Genomic DNA, 22,207 nt, shown 5'->3' on the forward strand with positions numbered 1-22,207 from the left:
TCTCAGGATTACTGGAAGGAGAATCACAACCAGGATTAGGAGTTACCAGGCTGATTGTCAGTGGAAGGCTGGGAAAAGAGGGGAAAGTGTGTGTAAGGGATATCAAAAAATGGCAATGGAAGCTCTTAAAGAACTTGAGGGTACACATTCCAAACTTAATTAGTACATGCAGCTGAAGCTAAAACTTTAAAATCAAGTTTTAATTTTAAAAATTCAGCTTATAAAATATATATTATACTCCCCTCTATCTTAAGTAGTAATGGTTACATTTAATGTGTTGAACTAGATTGACCAACTAGAAAATAAACTACCGGAACTAGATTGAACCAAGACATTTTGGGGAAAAAATATCTTGGTTATCATCCTCATAGGTTCTGCTTACTGTGCCTTTATTGCTACCAAGAACTGTTCTAACTGTTCTCATTTAATCTTCCCTCAAAGCTATGAAATTAGGGCTACCATTAATAACCCCATTATGGGTGAAGAAACTGAGGCTTAAAGAGGTTAAATAAATTGCCCAAGGTCAGATAGCTAGTGTTGGTAACGCAGGACTCAGACCTTGGTATGTGTGGTGGTAAAGCCCATACTCTGACCTGTTCATGGTATTCTTGTTGGGATGTATATAACCTGCCGTTATGTAAGAGGCCATGGTACTGGAAATCTTCTCAGTGCCAGCATACCTTCCATATATAAGAAATCCACACAGAAAAGAAATTCTGAAAAATGTAGACTAATGAATCTTACTTGAATATACTGGAAGAGACTGTCATCTGTAATATTCTGTTACTGGATTGTAAGCTCAAAAAAAGCAAGGATTTTTCTTTCTTGTTTGTCACTGTTTCTCTAAAGCAAGGTTTCTCAACTTTGACACCATAGACATTTTGGACTGGATAATTCTTTGTTGTTGAGGGCTATTCTGTGCATTGTAGGATGTTTAGCAGTATCCCTGGCCTCAACCCACTAGCTGCTAGTAGCGTCCCTCTCCAGTTGTGACAAACAAAGATATCTCTAGACGTTGCCAAATGTCCCCCAGGGGTAAAATCGCCCCCATTTGAGAATGACTGTCCTGAAGAATAGAACAGTGCCTGGCGAGTAAAAGACACTCACCAAATATTTTTGAATTGACTGAAGACAGGAATGAACAGTGTTCCACAAAGTTTACTGCTTGTGATATGCAAAATAAACAAAGGGAACCTTGAAAAAGTTCTAGAACTTAATAGTTATGCATTTTTAAATGTATTAGAAAAATATAGCATCAAACCCATGCTTGTATATACTTTTTTTATAGCACAAGGCCAAAGTGGATACTGAAGTAAAAACAATGACTTAATTAAAAGAAACATTGAGTAAGTATAGGCAATGAATGCATTTAGCAAAAATCATAAAATTGATTTAGGTGGTGTGTAAATGATTAGACTTTGATGCACTGATTTGTCCTAAGGGAAACTCAGGCAAACATTATGTGTTCTGAACGCACGTGGTATGAGAGCTTCCCCTAAGTCTGGTTCGTGTAGGCCACTAGAACCCTCATTGGGAATGATCTAGTGCCCTGCACGAAGTAGACACAGATGTAGAAGACAAATTGCCTACCCTCTGAGAATTGGACAGTCTGAGAGATACTATAAGGTCTGCACGTCTGTATGAGATAGCACCTAAGTTCCATATTGTATGAGAGTTCAAAGGAAAAAGAGATTACTTCCTGTTCAGGTAATGAGGAAAGGCTTCACTACTGATATTGAAGGATGAATGGAATTTTGGTAGGTGTGGATAATGCATAGGAAAAGAGCAGAGGCACAGAGTTGGAACAATTTAAAGGCATATTTAAGGGATGAGTAGAGGCTGGTTTCGCTAGAGCATGGTAGAGTTGTTAAGGAAGATGGAACCTGCTTGTAGAGAGTGTTTCATGCCAGGCTGGGTAAATCCGTGAAACAGTGATTTTTATTTCCTAATGTCTGGCTAAAAGCTGCTTTGTTGTTGTTTTTAAGTGTGTTCCATTACTATAGAGGTAATGTTTAGTTTGGGATGGGGACCTGAGAATCAAGATTGACAAATACTCCTGCTTAGAAAGGTATAAAAACTAGAACACACATACCAGCTGAAAAAAGAGAACAGAGCAACAGGAGATCAGAGTGGAAAGAGCAGGCTGAACCCCGGCAACAGAAGAAGCTGGAAAGTAACCCGGGACTGGGGGAGTTCAGGGTTTGGGGGTGATACAGATCGTGGGCCTTGAACCCCATATCTCTCTCCGGATATTGTCTTCTTTCAAACAAGATTCTGATCTTTGGAAGTTTATTACTGGAATACTAGGTGAGGCGGCTGACAGGTAATAGTGATTTTTGCCTCCTTGGTTTCATCTTTCCCTGGATTTTTTTGCCTCCGATGCCTGTTCTCTCCCCCATGTTGACCTCTGGAGAGGCAAGCTGGCTTTGAAAATCCTGGCCCATGCCTGACAACCCTTTCCTTTGTGGTTCCCCTGGCACAACTGAGAATGGCTTGAGTCTTTTCAAAAAGATTTTATTAAATATTAAAGAATAAACAAATAAAATACAAGAAGTCCTGCCAGATATACCTAGCATCTCTGATATCACTGTACTCTCACCAGTCAAATCTCTTTTCCTTACTGCCTCCAGAGATATCTTCTTAAAATCCATATTTAGCCATATGACTCCTCTACTTAACTCCTTCATCGCTTCTTACTTATACAAGGATTGTATTTTAGTACATTAACTTTCTTATGGTTTTTCTAGGAATGAGAAAGATTTATAATTCTCTTTATATAATGCTTGTTTTATTTATCTCATTTGGAGGGGTTACAATTAAAATTGAGAAAATACTTGGGAAGGGTGAAGGACCTTCCTGTGAATATGTATGAGGGTTCCAGCTCTTTCCTAAAGCCTTCCCAGAATAGCTTCATCTGAAGGGTCTGGAGTCAAAAATTCAAACTCTGCTTTTTGTGGCACTGGGTTTCTGATGAGGCATACCTAGGCTGCCTCAAGGAGAAATCCCAGTGGGTGGGACTACAGCCCTCCACCTCAATTCAGCCTGAAGAGTTCGGCCCTAACCCATTTTATATATGTTAGTGTTCTGCATACGATCTCTTGAGAGTGGTCTGCTGCTTTAAATAAAAGGTGGGGTGGTGAGAAATCATTAGATAATTTCTAAAGTTTATTTTGGTTCCAGAATTCTCTGAGAATTTAACCCCCTTGACTTCTTTCCTGATTCACTTTATGTTAATTTTGTTCCATACAGTTAATACCTTGTTAGAAAATAATGACATTTCAGAGCTGCAAGAGGCTTTAGCAGTTATCTTGTCCAAAAAAGGTTATGTAGCCAAGTACATTGAGAGACCGTACTTTTGTCACATTGCTAATTAGCATTTTTAAAGCTCTCTAAAAAGTCTTATAATAAAGAAAACTATTTAACCTTAAGACAGCATTGCTTATATTTATTTGATCAGAGTCCTGTTTTGAATAACGTACCTTTTAACATCCTGTGGAGGTCAATTTGGGAAACACTCATCTAGTTCAGCCTGCTCCTTTTGCGAGGAATTTGAAATAGAAAATGATTTTCCTGTGTCACACAACTAGTTATCAGATCTCAGTCTCATATTTATTTCCTGATTATCTATTTCATATATGCTTCACTCTTTTTCAGCTTTATCGAGATATAATTGACATGTAACATTATGTAAGTTTAAGTTGTACAACATGATAATTTGATACATGTATATATTGTGAAATGATTGCCACAATAAGGTTAACAGATCCATCACCTCACATAGTTTTTGTGTGTGTGTGTGTTGAGAACTTTTAAGATCCACTCACTTAATGTAGATCTTTCAAATAGACAATGCAGTGTGGATAACTATAGTCACCATGCTGTACATTACATCCCCAGAATTTATTCATCTTAAAACTGGAAGTTTGTGCCTTTTGACTGCCTTCACCCATTCCCCCACCCCTGGCAATCACCAGTCTATTCTCTGGTTTTATGAGTTTGGTTTTTTTATATTCCACATGTAAGTGAGTTCATACAGTATTTGTCTTTCAATGTCTGACTTATTTCATTTAGCATAATGCCCTCAAGGTTCATCCGTGTTGTCACAAATGGCAGAATTTCCCTTTTTATGGCCAAATAGTATTCCAGTGTGTGGGTGTGTACGTATGTATATGTATCACATCTTTTTAATCCAGTCATCTGTCGGATATTTAGGTGTTTCCGTGTCTTGACTATTATAAGTAATCCTACAGTGAACATGGTGATACAGAAATCTCTTTCAAATAGTGATTTCGTTTCCTTCAGAAATGTACCGCTAAGTGGAATTGATGGATCATATGGTAGTTCTCTTTTTTTAATTTCTTGAGGAACTTCCACACTGTTTCCCATAATGGTTACATTCCCACCAACAGAGTATGAGGGTTTCCCTTTCTCCACATCCTCACTAGCATTTGTTATCTCTTGTCTTTTTGATAGGTGATATATCATTGTGGTTTTGATTTGCATTTCCCTGATGATTAGTGATGTTTTCTGTTGTTTTCCTATTGTATATTTCATTCATTTCTGCTCTAATGTTTAGTGTTTCATTTTTCTGCTGACTTTGGGCTTAGTTTGTTCTTCTTTTACTAGTTCCTTGAGCTGTAAAGTTAGGTTTATTTGCGATCTTTCTAATTTCTTAATATGTATTGCTATGAACTTTCCTCACAGAAATTCTTTTGCCGTATCCCACAGGATTTCATATGTTGTATTTCCATTTTCATTTGTTTCAAGATAATTTTTTATTTCCCCTTTCTTGTTTCTTAATATTGATGTTTATTGCTGTAAACTTTTCTCTTAGAATTGCTTTTGCTGTATTCCCTTGGTTTTCTTATGTTGTGTTTATGTATGTGTCAAGATATTTTTTTACTTCCTTTTTAATTTCTTCTTTAATCCATTGGTTGGTCAGGAGTGCGTTGTTTAATTTCCATGTATTTATGAGTTTTCCAGATTTCCTCCTGTTATTTCTGCTTTCATACCATTGTAGTTGGAAAAGATACTTGATATAATTTCTGTCTTCTTGAATTTCTTGAGACTTGTTTTGCAGTCTGCCATATGATCTGTTTTAGAAAAGATTCCATGTATCCTTGAGAAGAATGTGCATTCTGCTGCTATGGATGGAATGTTCTATATATGTCTGTTCTGTCCATTTCATCTATAGTGTTGTTTAAATCCACTGTTTCCTGACAGATTCTCTGTCTGGATGATCTGTCCATTGTTGAGAGTAGGGTATTAAAGTCCCCAACTATTATGGTATTGCTGTTTATGTCTTCTTTTAGTTGTGTTAATATTTGCTTTATATATTTAGGCATTCCCATGTTGGGTTCATGAATATTTATAATTGTTATATCTTCTTGATGAATTGACCCCTTTTTCATTATATAATGACCTTCTTTGTCTCTTATAACCATTTTTAGCTTAAAGTCTATCTTGGCTGATATAAATATAGCTATCTCTGCTTTCTTTTGGTTATCATTTGCTTGGAAAAGCTGTTTCCATCCCTTCACTTCATTCTGTGTGTCCTTAAAGCTAAAGTGAGTCTCTTGTAGGCAGCATATCATCAGTATTTTGTTTTTATCCATTCAGACATTCTGTGTCTTTTGATTGGAGAATTTAATCCATTTACATTTAAAGTAATTGTTGATAGGTAAGCACTTACTATGGTCATGCATTGCTTAATGACAGGAATATGTTCTGATAAATGCATCATTAGGTAATTTCATCACTGTGTGGATATCATAGAGTGTACTTACACAAACATAGATGGTATAGCCTACTACACACGTAGGCAATATGGAACTAATCTTATGGGACCATTGTTGTATATGTGGTCCTTTGTTGACCAAACGTTGTTTTGCAGCACATGACTATATTGCTGTTTTGTTCTGTTGAATTCTTCAGTCATGATTCTTCAGCTCTTAAGATTTTTTTGATGGCTTCTGTTTCTTTGTTGTACTTCTCATTTTGTTCATGCATTGTTTTCCTAATTTCTTGTAGTCATCTGTGTGTTCTTGTAGTTCACTGAAGTTCTTTAAGAGAATTATTCTGAATTCTTTTTCAGACAGTTCGCAGATCTCCATTTAATTAGGGTCAGTTATTAAAGCTTTATTAGTTTCTTTTGCTGGTATGATTTTAACCTGTTTTTTTTGTGATCCTTGATTCCTTGCATTGGTATCTGTGCATTTGTTTAAGCAGTCTCTTCTTCGACTTTACCGGTTCACTTTGGCAGGGAAAGACCTTCACCAGTCACTACAGCTTGAGGGTACTGGAAAGGTCAGCTGGTAGCCTCTATGGGCAGGCAGGGCTTTCTGTTGGGTCTCTAGTTGGGTTAGGCTACTGCCCATGCTCTGAGGTTGGGGGATACTGCTGGCTGGGCTCCAGGGTTGGGTGGGCCTGTTGGCTAGGCTCCATGTTTGAGCCAGGACCACTGGGCAACCATCTCCCTGTTTGGATGGGACTGTTGATTATGCTCTGCAGTCAGGTGGAACCACTAGCTGGGCTCTGCAGTCACCTCTGGTTGGCTGAAGTCCCAGGCTGTGTTCCCTGGCAGGGTGGTGCCACTGGTTGAACCCCACGATTGGACAGGGCTATAGGCTAGGCTCTGCAATCTGCCCCTGGTTGTGTGGGGTCTCAGACTTTGCTCCACAACAAGATGGTGTCACTGGCTGGACTCTGTGTTTAGGCAGGGTTACAGGCAGGGCTTAGTGGTCTGAGGTTGCCTCAGGCCATGCTCTGAAATCAGGCGAGGCTGAAGACTGTGCCCTGAAGTTGAGCAGGGCTGCATTCTGGTCATTGTGATCACGTAAGTCATTGGCTGTGCTCAGCTGGTAGGCAGGGTCAGTAGCTGGGCTTTCTTGTTGGATGGGGCCACAGGCTATGCTCCTTGATTGGGTGGGATTACTGGTTGGGCTTTCTGCCTGGGCAAGGCTGCAGGCTGCGTTCGGTAGTTGGACAGGGCAGTAGGCTGGGATCCTCTGTTTATCAGGGTTGTAGGCTGGGCTCTGTGTTTTGCTGGTACCATAGGCTGGGCTCCCATGTTGCCCAGGGTCACTTTTCAGGCTGCCTGGTTATGTGAGGCCCGAAGCTATGCTCACCAGTTGGGCGGGGCTACTGGCTTGGATCCCTTATCAAGTGGGGCTGTAAGATAGGCTCCTCAGCTGTTCTAGTTCTCTGGCAAGTCCTTCTGGAAGGGTGGGACTGGAGTGTATGCTCAGCACTTGGGCACGGCTTGGAATTTGCTTCCCTTCCTGGGCAGGGTGGTAGAATAGGCTCCACTGCCAGTATGGACCATTGACTGGGAATCCAAATCAGGCAGTACTGCCAACTGAGCTCCCTAGTCAGAGGGGGCCACTGGCTTGACTCTACAGATGGCCAGAGCTGCTGGCTGGGATCTTTGCTGAGGTACTGCTGCAAGCAGGAACACCATTTGCCAAGACCTGGGCACTGTTTTTTATTAGTCACTCCTCTTCTCCATCTCTATCAGATCCCCAGTGGTCAAGCCCTGCAAATTCCTTCAGTGATCCCTGTGAGACAAGCCCTGAGTGGGCCTCCTGGGCAGCATCCCACATGCTGGGGAAGCTGGATGTCCACCTTGGGCTCTCTTTTCCCACTGTAGAAACCATAGGCCCCTGGGGTTGGGGAGCCCTCTTGGTGTGGCACTGTGCCAATGTGGGGGAGGGGCAATGCAGTCAGAGTGTATCTAATCCTCTTACCCTTCTAATGTGGAATTTTCACAGCAGTGTCTTTTCTATGGATAGTTGCTAGTAGGTCTTCTTGTGGGAGGAACTGAAGTTGAGAATGACCTATGTGCCCATCTTGATGACATCACTCTGCCCTATATGCTTAACTTCAAATAGGTTATACATTCCTTAATAGACTGATAAATTGTCTTATAGTTTTGCTTCTCTGGTGCTTAGCTTCATATTGGGAATGTGGCAGGTGAACAATAAATGTGTAATTCTATGATTGAACCCTGTAAGAAAAGGAAGCATTATGGTATGAATTAGCTTCTGTGTATTTATTTTCATCTTTTAAAAACAGAATTGCTGCTCTTCTGTGCATACCTGCATTTGCAGTATGTAGTTTTTTTCCTCCAAAATTTCTGTTGTCAGTAGTTCACAGTTATTGTTTATTGGTAATAACTCTGTGGGCTGCTTTGCCTCAGGGATAATTTGATTAGGGGTACTGCTGTTTGACACCATTCAGGAAAATGTTACACTATAAAGGGTATTGGATTTGTCACAGAATGACATTGAAGAGAAACCAGGGATAGGCAAACTAATAACATGCTAGCCTGAGTCTTTTGGCAATTTTGTCCACCATTTTTTGTTGATATCACTGCCTTCCTAAGAGATAAGCATGTGACCAATTTGGTGACTTATTTGGCAAGGGCAGAAATTAATACCAGATAAACAAGGTCATAGTAAGTTGATTTAGAGCCCATGCTTCTAGAATACTGTTTTTCTATCCTGTGAGGCTATATATCTGTTTGTGATGGAGAAAACATTTGTGTAAGGAGACAAGATTGGGATGCACTGAAATGAAAGGCTCATGTTGACCACATCAACTTTAATGGAGCTTATTTGATGTAGTGACTCAGCCTCTGTGAATCTGACTGTGATATGTGTTGTATTTTGTACAGGAAATCATCATCCAGGGACCTGCCAGAGACCACAAGAAAACATGGGGAGGAGTAAGTTTCTCTTCACTTTTAAATTATTTAGACTCTCTCCGTATTAATCCGCTGTATCCAGGAAATTAGATTTGTATCTCAGAGTGTTTTTGTGGACACATAAATTGTATTTCTGGTTAGTGTTAGTAACTTTTTGTCTGAAGCAGGGCTGTACAGAGAAAGACCAACAGACCACATGCACTGGCAAGGGTCTTTTTTTTCCTTCTGTTCTTTTCTGGATATCTCCCAGTACAGAGAGAGAAGGCTCAAACTTGATACTATATAGAGCTGCCCTAATCCAACTTCTTTACAACTCTTAGCAAAGTTACCCATATGCTTCCAATGGCTTCTAAGTTTTGTTGATAATAACATAAACAAAAAAGTGCTTCTACTATGCAATCAATGACAGTATTAAAAAGTTCATCTTTGAGGTTGATTTATAAATGGTTTTGATTTCCCCTGAAATGTTAAAGCCTGGCATTAAGAACTGTTAGATTAATTCCTTTTGTTTATTTTTCCTTTCTCACAAGGCTACTTATGGACAGTGGACAATAGACAAATTTAAGGTCGTTTTGTTGTTAATATTAACTAGCCACTAGTGACTTCATAAATAATCCTAATCAGTGTAGACCATAAAATCAGATGCTGTAAAGGACCTCAGAGGGAAACCTGGTGTTGTGTAGCACAGTGAGAAGAGTACTGAACATAGAGAATCAGAGGCCCGAGTTCAAGTTCTACCTCTACTACTTTGATCAAATCCTAGAGCTCCCCTCAACTTGTTTTTTCATCTCTGAGGTAGGATTAATACGTTCTGCACTTCTAGCCTCAGAAAGTTGTGATTGGCGTAATGTGATAATACAGATGCAAGTGTGTTAAGAACTCTAAAGTATAATGGAAGAGAGCAGTGGTATCTGCTCATTGCTGTCCTTATTGAATTTGAACAGTTAAAATGAGGCTACTTGATCAGATGCTTCTGTAGGCAGCAGGGCTGGGACTGGGGTTGTGCAAGTGACAGACAGTGCTTCCTTATGTTTTGTGCTCTGGGTACTTTGCTTGCCCCACCCTAGTATGGGCCCTCGTGGGCAGCCCAGGATTATGGATGAATCATGGAAAATACTTTCCTGAATCTTGCTGAGTCAGATTTTGCCTCTTTTCTCTGGAGCTTCCCTTGGAGATTGATTAGCCTAGGGATTCTGGTTCTTTCTCAACCTTCACAAAAGATACCAATCTCTGATAGTTTAGAAATTTAAAAAAATGAACAAATTAAAAAAAACTGGTCAAAGTTCTGGAACTAATTCATGCCATATCCTAACCCCAAGTCAGCTGTCAGTAGAAGCTTCCAGAATAACTATTGTGCCTTAATCCTTACCTAATCTCAAGCTTTAGGTGGATTTGGAGAATGTTCTCATTGTTGGATTTCATCATGGCCATATGGAAAAGAGAGCTGCACTGAAACAAGTCAACACATTTCTTCTTGTTTCCTCTCTTCCTTTTCAAAATGATCGTCAGGTCATTAGCGAGTAGATCATTAGGTGCTTACTTTAAAAGGTGCCTCAGCAAGTATTTGTTTAAATGGCCAGGCAATTAATAGAGTTCTTGCTAAAGGACAGGACATGGTAATGTAATCTGCAAAGATGGGCATGTTTCCAACCTGGAGATGAGATAAGGAAAGTGCTTCAAAACATGCTGCTTTTACAAACAGAATCTTGTAATAGCAGCATTTTGGCTCTTTGTGTTGACCACTTTAAAAGCATCCTTAACATCCTGAATCGCAAAGACTCTGTCCTTTACTCTCCAAGCTTTACTTAGTTTGCCTGATTACACTTGTTAATTGCTGACACTGTTAGTGGAAAAAAAGATGCTACTGTGTGCTTATTTTTTTCTTTTCTGGCAGTGTACAATGAAGTTTTTACTGGGTTTGGCAAAGACTCTCACAAACATAGCTCAATGTGTCATACAAAGGGACAGCAGAGGAAAACATCACAAAGACATGGGACCAGCCTCATTAATTAAGGAGCCATGAAAACAAAGAACACAGCTGGAAAAACATACACTGTAGGTGAAAAATTAAAATTGAGGTGAATTTCTTTTAGTATTTTTTTTCTCTTTTTTTCTTTTGTGTGTTTGTTTGTTCTTTTGAGGAAGATAGCCCTGAGCTAACATCTGCTACCAATCCTCCTCTTTTTTTGCTGAGGAAGACTGGCCCTGAGCTAACATCCATGCCATCTTCCTCTAGTTTATATGTGGGACACCTGCCCCAGCATGGTTTGACAAGCAGTGCGTAGGTCTGCACCCCAGATCTGAACTGGCAAACCCCAGGCTGCCGAAGCAGAACGCAGAAACTTAATCTCTGTGCCACTGGGCTGACCCCTCTTTCAGTATTTTTTGATATTGGATGAAGAAATTATTTATAAATATGTGTTAGATGAATCATTCTTTAATTTATGTGACATGAAAAAATTTATAAACAAAGTCTTAAAAATGGTGGAGAGGATGAGAACAGACTTGTGTTTTTAATTTCTTACTAGGCCACAGTCAGTATCCATTGAATGTGGCATTGAAATGCCATTTGCTATATATGAGTTCTGAGCTGGGGCTTAGTATTTAGGACTCTTAAGAATTATTATTTTGATATTAACAAGTACCTGTAGAGCACTTCATAACTCACAGATATTTCTCTTATGTTATTTTATTTGCGTTCTAAGAAAACCTTGTGATCTAAGTAGGGATTATTATCTTTATTTTATGTATTCTAAAACTGAAGGTCATGAGAGAAAGTCTTAGCTGAAGTCCACAGCCTATAAATGGAGAGCCAAAATGCAAACCTAGGCCTCCTTATGGCATATCCAGTTTTTATTTTCTTCCAATAAACCATGTTCTGAATACTCTAGTCATCAGTAGTGTAGAAAGTTTATTAAAAACTTAGGAGCTGGGGCTGGCCCTGTGGCCAAGTGGTTAAGTTCACTTGCTCTGCTTCAGTGGCCCAGGGTTTGCCTGGTTTGGGTCCTGGGCGTGGACATGGCACCGCTCATCAGGCCGTGCTGAGGTGGCATCCCACATAGTACAACCAGAAGCACCTACAACTAGAATATACAAGTATGTACTGGGGGGCTTTGGGGAGAAGAAGAAGAAAAAAAAGAAAAAAAGAAGATTGGCAACAGATGTTAGCTCAGGTGCCAATCTTTAAAAAAGAAAACAACTTAGGAGCTGTCTGTTGCTGTGAGAAGTACAGAAGAAAATATTTTCTAAGATCTACAATGATGTTCATATATTTCTCACAGCATGGGGGACTGGACAGATAGGCAGAGAGAAATAGCTCAGTGTTCATCACCATTTATGGCAAGAGCTAAAGCACATGTGTATCAGATAGTGGAGTGCCTCAAATATCAAAATCCTCTGAGCAGCAATGATCCTTGGCTGCAGTGATTCGAAGGCAGCAGCACTGATTGGCAGTCACCAAGTTAAACAACAAGATAAGTCAACTCTGAAGCTTCTTATACACAACCCACGGTGGGAGATGCCTAGAGTAAGGGGCCTAAGACACCACTTACCTGGGGAAAGTCATCATTCTTGATCGATAGGGTTTTATTTTTGCAGTTTTTCTTAACACAAAGAATATAATACATCATAAAACACTAGAACAGTATGAGACATTCAAGGGGAGATGCTGTTACAAGAAAGAACACTATGTATAAATAAAATTATGTATAAGATTTTAGCAGAGAATTAACATTTTCACAAAGAAGAGAATGTAAAGATTTTACAGATGCGTGTATATAGGCTCACAAAATATTATGTGTGTAATACTAGAGTGTTTATCTTTAATCATCTTCAGATGGAAATTAAAACTTTATTCTGCCTTTTCATTCCCCCCTGAGCAGCTGGTTTATTCAAGACAAAATTTCAAAAGTTTCAGTACTCCACAAAGCAATTTCTTGCTAAAAAATTTTGGGGTTATTGTTTTTGTTACAATGTTTGAGTAGAATTTGATTTTTAAGTCAAACCTATTTTCCATCTGAATTTTTTTCTATGAGAGAACACACTTCTCTTACTGCATGTTCTTGTGCTATAGCAGCAATTTATGGCATTTATTAGCCTAATATCAGTTATTAATGGCTAATTTCACTGTCTTTAAGGACACAGCTTCTGGAAGAAATTCATCATGCTGTCTTTAATAGCAAACCACAAGCTGCTCCTACTCTTCTTTTACCAATGAGAGTAATATTTAGCCACAAAACTTCAAAAGGATTAATTTTGTTTAGTTGTATAAAAAACAATACCTGGAATAGCTGAATGACAGTAAGCAGATAGTCTTATTTGTGGAGAATAATTAAAATAAAAATATGAAGATACTTTAGCATTTTTTTCTGTTTCTCCCCTTCCAGTATTTAGTCTTTGGGAATAGCTTTTACCTAGCATAGAAGAAAACCCTCTCTCTATAAAATCTTAATCTGAAAAGTCAGTTTCTATCTTTATTTTCTGTACTTCATGATAACATGCCCTTGATGTTCTAGTATACATGAACATATTTCTGTGCTATGAAGAAACAGTGGCATTTTTGCTGCCAGTTAGTCTTTGTTTTTTATTAAAACACAGCAGCATAATTCCTTTGGGTCCCTGGATGTGCTTGGCTCCTTTAGCCCAGGGAACCCAAATATGTCCCCCTACTTATCAAGACTTAATGGAAGGAAAGATGGGTTATAGCTACCACAGTAAATCTCTAAGCTCTTAGATTCACTGCTGCTCAGTTGAGGCCAATCCTAAACGTTAACTCTGAGCATACAGCTCCATATTTTCAAACAGAGAATGAATGTTCAAACTGGTAAGGCTTGTAAAGTGACTATCTCATAATGTAGTGCCTAATTTTATTTGACAGCTCCCTGGTTTATAGTTCAAGTGAAGGCACATATTTAAAGACAATTAATTATTTCATTTTCTGGCCTATATTAAATCTGAGAGTCTCTTTATTACAGTAGCATATTCGTGCCTCTGCAGTTTAGATGATGTCACCAATTTATCGTAAACCCTTATCTTCATAATTTTATAACAGTAATACAAGTCTGCTTGAGGCTGACAACAGCCATTATTTTTTCCTGGCGAGTCTTTCCCACCAGAGAAAAATGAGCTATTTAAGGGTCAGGCCACTTTTCTTTTTTTTAACTCATTATAGTGCTTGATGCTTTTTGTCTTTGATGGAGTCCTCTCTGCCTTTTACTTTTTTAAGAAGAAGAAAACCTTTGGTATGTAAATTTAGAATGGTTTCTCAACCTCAGCACTATTGACTTTTTTTAAAAAAAATTGAGGCAAAATTCACATAACATAGAATTGACCATTTTAAAATATACAGTTCAGTGGCATTTAGTACATTCACAATGTTGTGCAACTATCTTGTTCTAAAACATTTCCATCACCTCCACCGGAGACCCCATACCCACTAAGCAGTCAGTCTCTATTCCTTCCTCTCCCCAGGCCCTGGCAACCTATAATCTGCTTTCTATCTCTATGGATTTATGTATTCTGGATATTGCATATAAATGGAATAATACAATATGTGACCTTTTGTGTCTGGCTTTTTTCACTTAGCATAATGTTTTTTAAATTTATCCATATTATATTAGTATTATTCCTTTTCCTTTCCTTTTTATGGTTATTCCTTTTTATGGCTGAATAATATCCCATTGTATGAACATACCATATTTTGATTATCCATTCATAAGTTGATGGACATTTGGGTTGTTTCCACCTTTTGGCTATTGTAAATAGTGCTGCTATGAACACTGATGTACAAGTTTTTGTTTGAATATCTGTTCTCAGTGCTTTGGAGTATATAGCTAGGGAGTGACTATTGACATTTTGGGCCAGATAATTCTTTATTGGGGGGGGTACTGTCCCATGCATTGTAAGATGTTTAGCAGCATCCTTGGTCTTTGCTCACTAGGTGCCAGTGGCACCTATTCCAAGTTGTGACAACCAGAGATGTATCTATACACCACCAAATGTTCCCTGGGTTGTAAAATCGCCCAAGGTTGAGACCATTGATTTAGAATAAAGGAAAGGAAATCTTTAGACATAAGCCATAATTCACATATTATGTTGTTTTTCATAGACGTAATTTGAGTCTAAAGGAGAGTATTATATGGTTCCTGAAACCAAGGTGTAGTCCTGCCTCTCTAATTAAGCAGCCATGTCCTTGGATAAGTTACTTAACCTCTGGATTTCATTTTTTTGTCAGTAAAATGAAGGGATTGAGATGGATCAGTGGTTTCCAGTGTGCTCAGTGAAGCCCCAGGGTTTCTGAAGTGGTCCCTGAGGAGCCACCATGAGGGAAGGGAGGAAAATGAAATCCTCCTGGTATGTAGCACCTCCCTTTCAGATAGAGCAAGCAAAAGTTTGAATTCTGCTATCATTTCTAGAGCAAACTCAGATATAAACAACATTGATTTCACCAGTGAAAAGTCATTTCTGAAATCAATGTGCTAACTAATAAAAGCACTAATTTATCAATGAGACTCCATTTCTTAAATCCATTATGCTCTGCTGTTGTGGGCAGGAGGGAAAGATAGCTGAATGCTCTCTTTGAATGCTATTTGAATAGCCACCACTGGAATGTGGCTTTTTGATTAAATGTAGTATGTGTTCTATTAGGACAATTATCCACTCCTAGAGTCTAGATTACAGCTAACTAACACATAGATAATATCATACCATCTGTGTTGACAAGTTGTAAAGCATTCACCATAACATAGAGTTATGTATTTAAAACTATATTTTATATTTGGTGCGTTCTATCTACTTACCTTTTTTCCCAGTAAATGGTGATTATTAGTTATAGTTATTTCCATATTCTTCCATATGGGACAGAACTGTAATCAGTGTAGATGGGAATCCATAACTAAAAAGAAAGTTTTATGATTGTAACAACTGTAAACCCTAGGACTAATGATATTCTTGCTGATATAATTGAAGTACTAGTGATAGGAGAAATACCCATCTTTAGAATTCTCCTGTTTTGATGATTCCACATGATTGTGTGCTTAATTTTGTGCAAATTAGAGCATTTGATATTGTTACCTGCCACATACACAGGTTCTTGACCCGCTACACAAGAGGAGCCAAATAAAAAGTGGAATGCCAGGCTTATGGCAAGAAAAGGGTTTTTATTTCGGATGACGTCAGCCAGGAGATGAGACTGAGCCCCCAAATTCATCTTGTCTCCCTGAAAGATGGGAGGCAAGGGGTTTTTAAAGGTTGCAAGGAATGAGGCTGCTTGTAGGGAGGGGGGAGCCTGTGGCCTTGCTAGTCAGCACTTTCCCACCAGCCTGCATTTGACCTTGTGAGGCTGCTGCTTGGAGGGAGGGGGAGTTAAGGGATTCTGCAGGTGGCTGTTCTTGGCCATCTGTCTCTGTGGTGGATGGTGGATTCTGGCACCAGGAATTCAAGGAGTTGCGGGCCTGGGAAGCTTTAGTTTCTTGATATTCTCTGGATATCAGTTTCCCTACAATAAACTTCAGGGACCTGTGATTAGCCAAAACTTTAGTGTGAGGCCACCTGGGCTTTTAACAATTTGTAACTTTTATTTGGTTGTAAAGCTCAGGGAGTCAAAGGTTAAAGAAACAGATATTTACATATGAGTGTAACTGAAGAAGCAGGGGAAAGGAATGAATGCTTTTGGTTTTAACCCCATATATGCTGGGTTCAATGTAAGGGAACTGATATCAGGGCTGGTATCAACTCCCTCCATTTTATGTTTCTTGCTCAATCTTGAGGGCTTTGGGACGACAGCCCATCTAGCTACTTCCTGCTGAATCAGGGTGTAGATCTGGGCTAGAGGAATGAAGCTGTTTAGCACTCATTTGAAAATATTCTTTTGTTCTTGACTTTAGGTTGACATTTTTTAGAACTTTTGTACCTTGTTCAACAAGTTGGAACAACATCTAAAGGCACATTAAGTATATAACCAGAAGGATAAGAAATATAGACAAGCCAAATTTTAACAGTCCCTGAAAAATGGGCTTAATCTTTTGAGGAATCCAAGAAGACAGCCCTGAAAATCGGTCTAGACCTGGTACCTCTGCAGATACTTGCTGATAAGGGTCATAGGTTGTTCCATCTTATTGAACCAGTCTTTGCATAAGGTGGTGATGCAGGTGGGCTCCCAGAGTTAGGCCTGTCTTGTATAAGTAAGTATTTAATAAGGTATTTAATAAGAGGTATTTTTAGAGAAAGAAAAACAAAATCAGGGTTAATGATTGGAGTACATTATAAATTAGTTCCTGAGCCCCAAGGGGCAACCAATCAAGAAGACTTTTAGGAGTTAGGGTCAAAGCATCTTTTGCAGTTTGAAATGTCTCTGATGGTGTCATTGGGCTCTCAGGTATCTTGCTGAGTGACTTACATAGTAGCAGGCATGAATCTTTTTAAGTTTATATTAAGATGACTAGCTTCAGTTTGCAAGGTTTCAGGAAAAAGGGCGGATTCAGTCTCGATTCTCAATGAAAATGATGGAAAAAGTAGAAAACGTTAGTTTGGAGATTTGTTATTTTGGATATTTCAGGAGACTAGAAGAATTCAGGATCCAATCCAGTTAACAGATATAAAACAAAAAGCTCAAAGACAATTATCAGAACCAAAATCCAATATTCATGAACCTGTACCATAGTTTCTACTGAAACATAATATTTTCTCTCTCTAAAATCACCCTTATTTTTACTAAAGATGGTCAAATTAAGACCCATTGGTTTACAAAATAATACAAAAACTTATTTATAAAAATAAGTTTAATAAACTTGGCCCAGTTAGTTACATAAATACAGTAAGAACAGCAATTGATCATATAGGCTCTTTCAAATTTGCTTTGCTGGAACTTTTTATGAGGAGTTTTAGACTGAACTTAGATTGAAGGCCTCTCAAGGCCAGGAAAGGCAGATCAAGAACTTGTTATTAGACTCCTCCTGTAATACATACAGATTTGGGTGAATTCCTCTCTTCTCTTGAGGCTCCCCAAAAAGATTTTGAGGTTCCCTGCACCTGCTGGATAAGTGACCTTACTTACTTACCAGGTAAGGTTGCTGGGAACGTGTAAGCAAGGCACCAGGCAAATATTTACAAGTGGCTTTATTCCAAAAAGTCAACCTTTATTCCTCAAAAGCTGTCTTGTCATATCTGAGTCTTTATTGTTACTCTCAAATATGACATTCCAGTAAAGCCTCAGTAATATAACCAGTGTTTCCAGTTGTGTCCTGTTATAAGAAGAACAGATCCTTATTGAACTTATACAAACAACCATATTGCCATGAAAATAAGAATACTTATTCATCAGGAGTTTTCACATTTTGGAGGGATCAGATAGAAAAAAATAAATGTTTCAATTCTGTTTACAAATTGTTCTAAGTTATAGTTCCTTAAGAGAATAAAGAAAAAGTTTTCTTAAATCTGAAAAAACAAAAATTTAAAAATCCACAATATGTTAAACAAAAATTCATAAAAATTATAATCACCCCATCAGTTTATTTAGTTTTATATAACCAACTCTTGATCTTCTGTTGGCGGTTTCATGAGGCCATCAGTTTTTCAGTTCTATAATTTCTTGCCCAGTTCAGTTTCATAATCTGAAAGTTTATCAGAAAGCTGTATTCTAGAGCATGTGTCAGAGTCCTTTCCATGAATCTCTCTGAAGATGAAACATATTTGCAAAAACATCAGAGTAAAACAACTGTCTGCAAACAACAAAACACTTTAAAAAATGGCAATTGACAAAAAAACTTGGCTATTTCTTTGACATACAACACTTTGAAACAACCAGAATTATGGTTGATAATCAGGACAGATCAGAATTTTAGGAATGTTACATAATTTTCAAAACATTTATATCAATAACATTTACCCATATAATATTATAGGTCCCCATGAAACAGTGTTTAGTTATCCCTTTAACCATGGTGACAACCAAAGATCTTGAAGGCAAACAGAGAGAGCCAAATAGTTAAAAAACAAAAAACAAAAAAAACCTTAATAGAGAGACCTCAGTCTTTTTGAACATAGGAGATTATTTCAACAAAACATAGTTTTTCTGTCTTTTAGGTAAACTTAAAGGTAAAGAAAAACCTTTTATAACCTCTTTATCAAGAGCAGACTAAAAGTTCAGGAAAATTGTTCTTTTAAGAAAGAGAGTGAGTCAAATTTTAATTTTCGCACCAGTGTCTTTTGACATCAAAACTTACTTATTTAATTGGCTTTACTTTAATCTTAGTCAACTTGACCAGGCATAAAACTTTTCAGGATTTTCCTTTTACAAACTTTCTGTCACTTCCTTTTTACATTAAGAATTTGTCCAATGTCGTCTTTTTTTTTTAGTACTTTAGGATAAATTTATCATTTTTAACAAAACAAAAATATCTCTCTTTTTATCTTTTTTTACTGGAAACATATGTTTTACTTGTCTTGTATACAGACTTTTTAGAAATACGTGTTTTCTCATAGAAAATTTCTCAGCATGTACAAAACATGTTTATCAATAAACTTAAGCATCTTTTAGTTTCTCTGAGATAAGAAACCACAGGCAGACAAATCTATGCCCAATAATCAATTTCTACTATTTTATATTATGTGAAAATGACCTAGATACTCAACACATTTTATCATTTAACTTAATTTAGTAAAACTCTAAAGTTGTAAGTTACCAAAAAGATTTTGGGAGCTGATTTTCAAATACACAGACCATAAAACATAATTATTGCACTCAAAAACTTTTGCCCATCTTTATCTATTTAAATTCTTTGTTTCCAGCAATTATGTTTAGATTATTCTCGAAGAGTTTGTGTGACATTAAAGCATTTAGCCACCATCTTAAGTTGTTTTAAGTACATACATCATAATACATAATTATTGTTAAAAAGTTTCTCTAAAAACTTTTATTTTTTTACATCTATTTAGTTTACTTGTCCTCAACAATTATATTTAGATCATCTGTAAAAACCATCTACAAAAAACATGAGACATCAAACAAAATCAGCTATTATTTTAAGTTGTGAACTTTTGCTGACAAATTTTGTAACAGATAACATGTCTGTATCATATCCAATGTTGATAACTCTGAAAATATATTTATTTTAATCAAACCAACAAACTTAAACAGGCTTTTATTTACCAAAGATTATTTTATACCATGTTACATAATTTTGTCTTTTAGAAGTTTCTGCATATTAAGTGAAGACTGCATTCTATTATGAGAGGTTTTGAATCCCCTCTTTTAAGGGTAGCCCTTAAGGTGGACTCAGCTGAAACAGAGGTTCCCCAGAATGGCCATTACAATTTCAAATTATCTCAAAAGTTTATACTTATTTTCACGTGCTGAATTTTAGATCAGGAATTTCAGGGGAGTTGAAGTGGGGAAGCTCAGCAAGAGAGGAGAGAGGAGCAGCAGATTTGGCTTTGGCTGCTGGCATGTTTAATTGTTTAATTATTTTCTTTTAAAGAAACAGTAAAATATTCCTGATTTTATTTAGAACCTTCAAAAGATTAAAATAGGCTTCCTATTGGTTGTTTAACTTTGTAGCTGGCTTTTTCCAATTGCATATGTAAATACACCAGTTTGGGTGAACTGAAATTGCCCCATTTTGGCCATTTTAAAGTGAGTTCTCCTTTAGCATGTTTAATTAACATTGCCTGAAGGGTGGATTTATATGCTCTTACAATATCAGGCAGGGGAAATGTTCCCCAGTGAGACATAATGTTTATCCCCATAACATAATCTATAGCACAGCCAGGCAAAAGAGATACAGTCATTTTACATAAAGCTCATTTAAATATACTGAGTTTTATAAAACTTTATCTTTTATCAACTCTTATACCTCTAATTATAACTTATATTAGAATTCCATTAACAAGTAATATTGTGTAGGGGAAGCATTTCTAGCCAGACATGACGTCTGTTTCCAGAAAAACATTCAGGCAAAGTTAACATGACCTCTTTATATGATATTAGCTTAAACACTTTAATCTTTATAGTCTTAGCATCCTGAGTAGCCTAACTGTTGCCCCAAACAATTGTTGGTCAGGTTTCTCATCGTGATTTCTGTCTTCTGGCTTTTTAAATTCTTTCAAATTGGGGTGAATAGAACAGGCCTGTCTGAGTTCCTTTAATGTCCTTTGTTTTAACTTTATTTATGTCTGTTCTATTCATCCCATTTTCCTTTTTAATAACTAAAGATTTCCATCCTGTTGGGATGAGTCCTGTGACTCTTCCCTTTCTGATTTCTCTTCGTTAACTTAATGTTTTCATTAGCACCTGTAAGACCACAAGAAGAAGCTGAGACCCCAAGTTTGATTATGTTTTTAAGACTAGTCATTGTATTTTCCTTTTAATTTGGTCTTTTCATAGGTATCAATAAAACAGTTGTTATGATGAGAGCTCTCTAAAAATTTTTCCAACTTAAGGAGCCATTGTTTGGCCATTTTCCCTCCAGAGTCTAAAGAATCTTGTGGCTATGTGGTGTTACAAAAGAAAATTATCCCTTTTAGACATTGGCTTATGACTATAGGTTAACCAATCAGCCAAAATTTTTCCCAAGGGGCTCTTAGGTAGAATAGATGCAGCACCACCCATGTTAACACTTTTCTTAAAAAAAAAACAGAAATAGAGATGGACAGACACACAGCTCCAGACAGAGAAAAAACAGACATCAGTGAACCGATTTAGGGTAGAAAGTCCTACAACTGTTCCCACTCCAAATGTGCACCCAGATGGCCCCTCCATGAATGGAAAGGACCCCAGAAGGAGGAGAAGGAAGTTCACAGGTATCTCCGAGGTGACTTACCCTATTCCAGATTGAGTCCTTTGACTCATCAGAAGCAAAAACAAACAAACAAACAAACAAATCTAAGCCTGTTTCCTTGCTATAAGAAAATGTGCCTAGGGCCAGTGGTGCTGGGTCAGAGAGAAAGTACTAGGGGCAGCCTCTAGGGCAGATCATCTAGGCAGCTGCTGGACTGCTTCCCAGGAAATCCCAGTTGGCCTGGGGCCGCAGAGCCATGGGCAAAGAGCCTCCTGGCTGGTTTGCCAAATTGTTACCTGCCACATACACAGATTCTTTTCCCTCCACACAAGAGGGGCCAAAGAAAAGCTGGCATGCCAGGCTTATGGCGAGGAAAGGGTTTTACTTCAGGTGACATCAGCTGGGAGACGAGAGTGAGCCCTCAAATTTGTCTTGTCTCCCTGAAAGATGGAAGGCAAGGGGTTTTTAAAGGCTGCAAGGAATGTGGCTGCTTGTAGGGAGGGGTGAGCCTATGGCCTTGCTAGTCTGTGCTTTCCCACCAGCCTGCATTTGACCTTGTGAGGCTGCTGCTTGCAGCTAGGGGAAGATAAGTGATTCCACAGGTGGGTGTCCTTGGCCATCTGTCTCCGTGGTGGATGGTGGATTCTGGCACCAGGAAGCTGAGGAGTTGGGGGCCTGGGAAGCTTTAGTTTTTTGATATTCTCTGGACATTAATTTTCCTATAATAAAC

At 38.0% G+C, this 22,207-nt stretch overlaps 1 protein-coding gene across 4 annotated transcripts in view; it reads left to right on the forward strand.

Annotated features, from left to right (window-relative positions):
- PRRG1 (proline rich and Gla domain 1) overlaps positions 1-22,207 on the forward strand; it is a 138,535-nt gene that overhangs the window by 64,088 nt on the left and 52,240 nt on the right. For all 4 annotated transcript variants that reach the window (XM_070257788.1, XM_023634041.2, XM_023634042.2 and 1 more), the window contains exon 2: positions 8,675-8,725. In XM_070257788.1, coding sequence (XP_070113889.1) covers positions 8,716-8,725 — 10 coding nt within the window. In that variant the 5' untranslated portion in view covers positions 8,675-8,715. The remainder of the gene's footprint in view (positions 1-8,674; positions 8,726-22,207) is intronic.

Source organism: Equus caballus, chromosome X (genome assembly GCF_041296265.1).
Source record: "Equus caballus isolate H_3958 breed thoroughbred chromosome X, TB-T2T, whole genome shotgun sequence".
Taxonomy (NCBI): domain Eukaryota; kingdom Metazoa; phylum Chordata; class Mammalia; order Perissodactyla; family Equidae; genus Equus; species Equus caballus.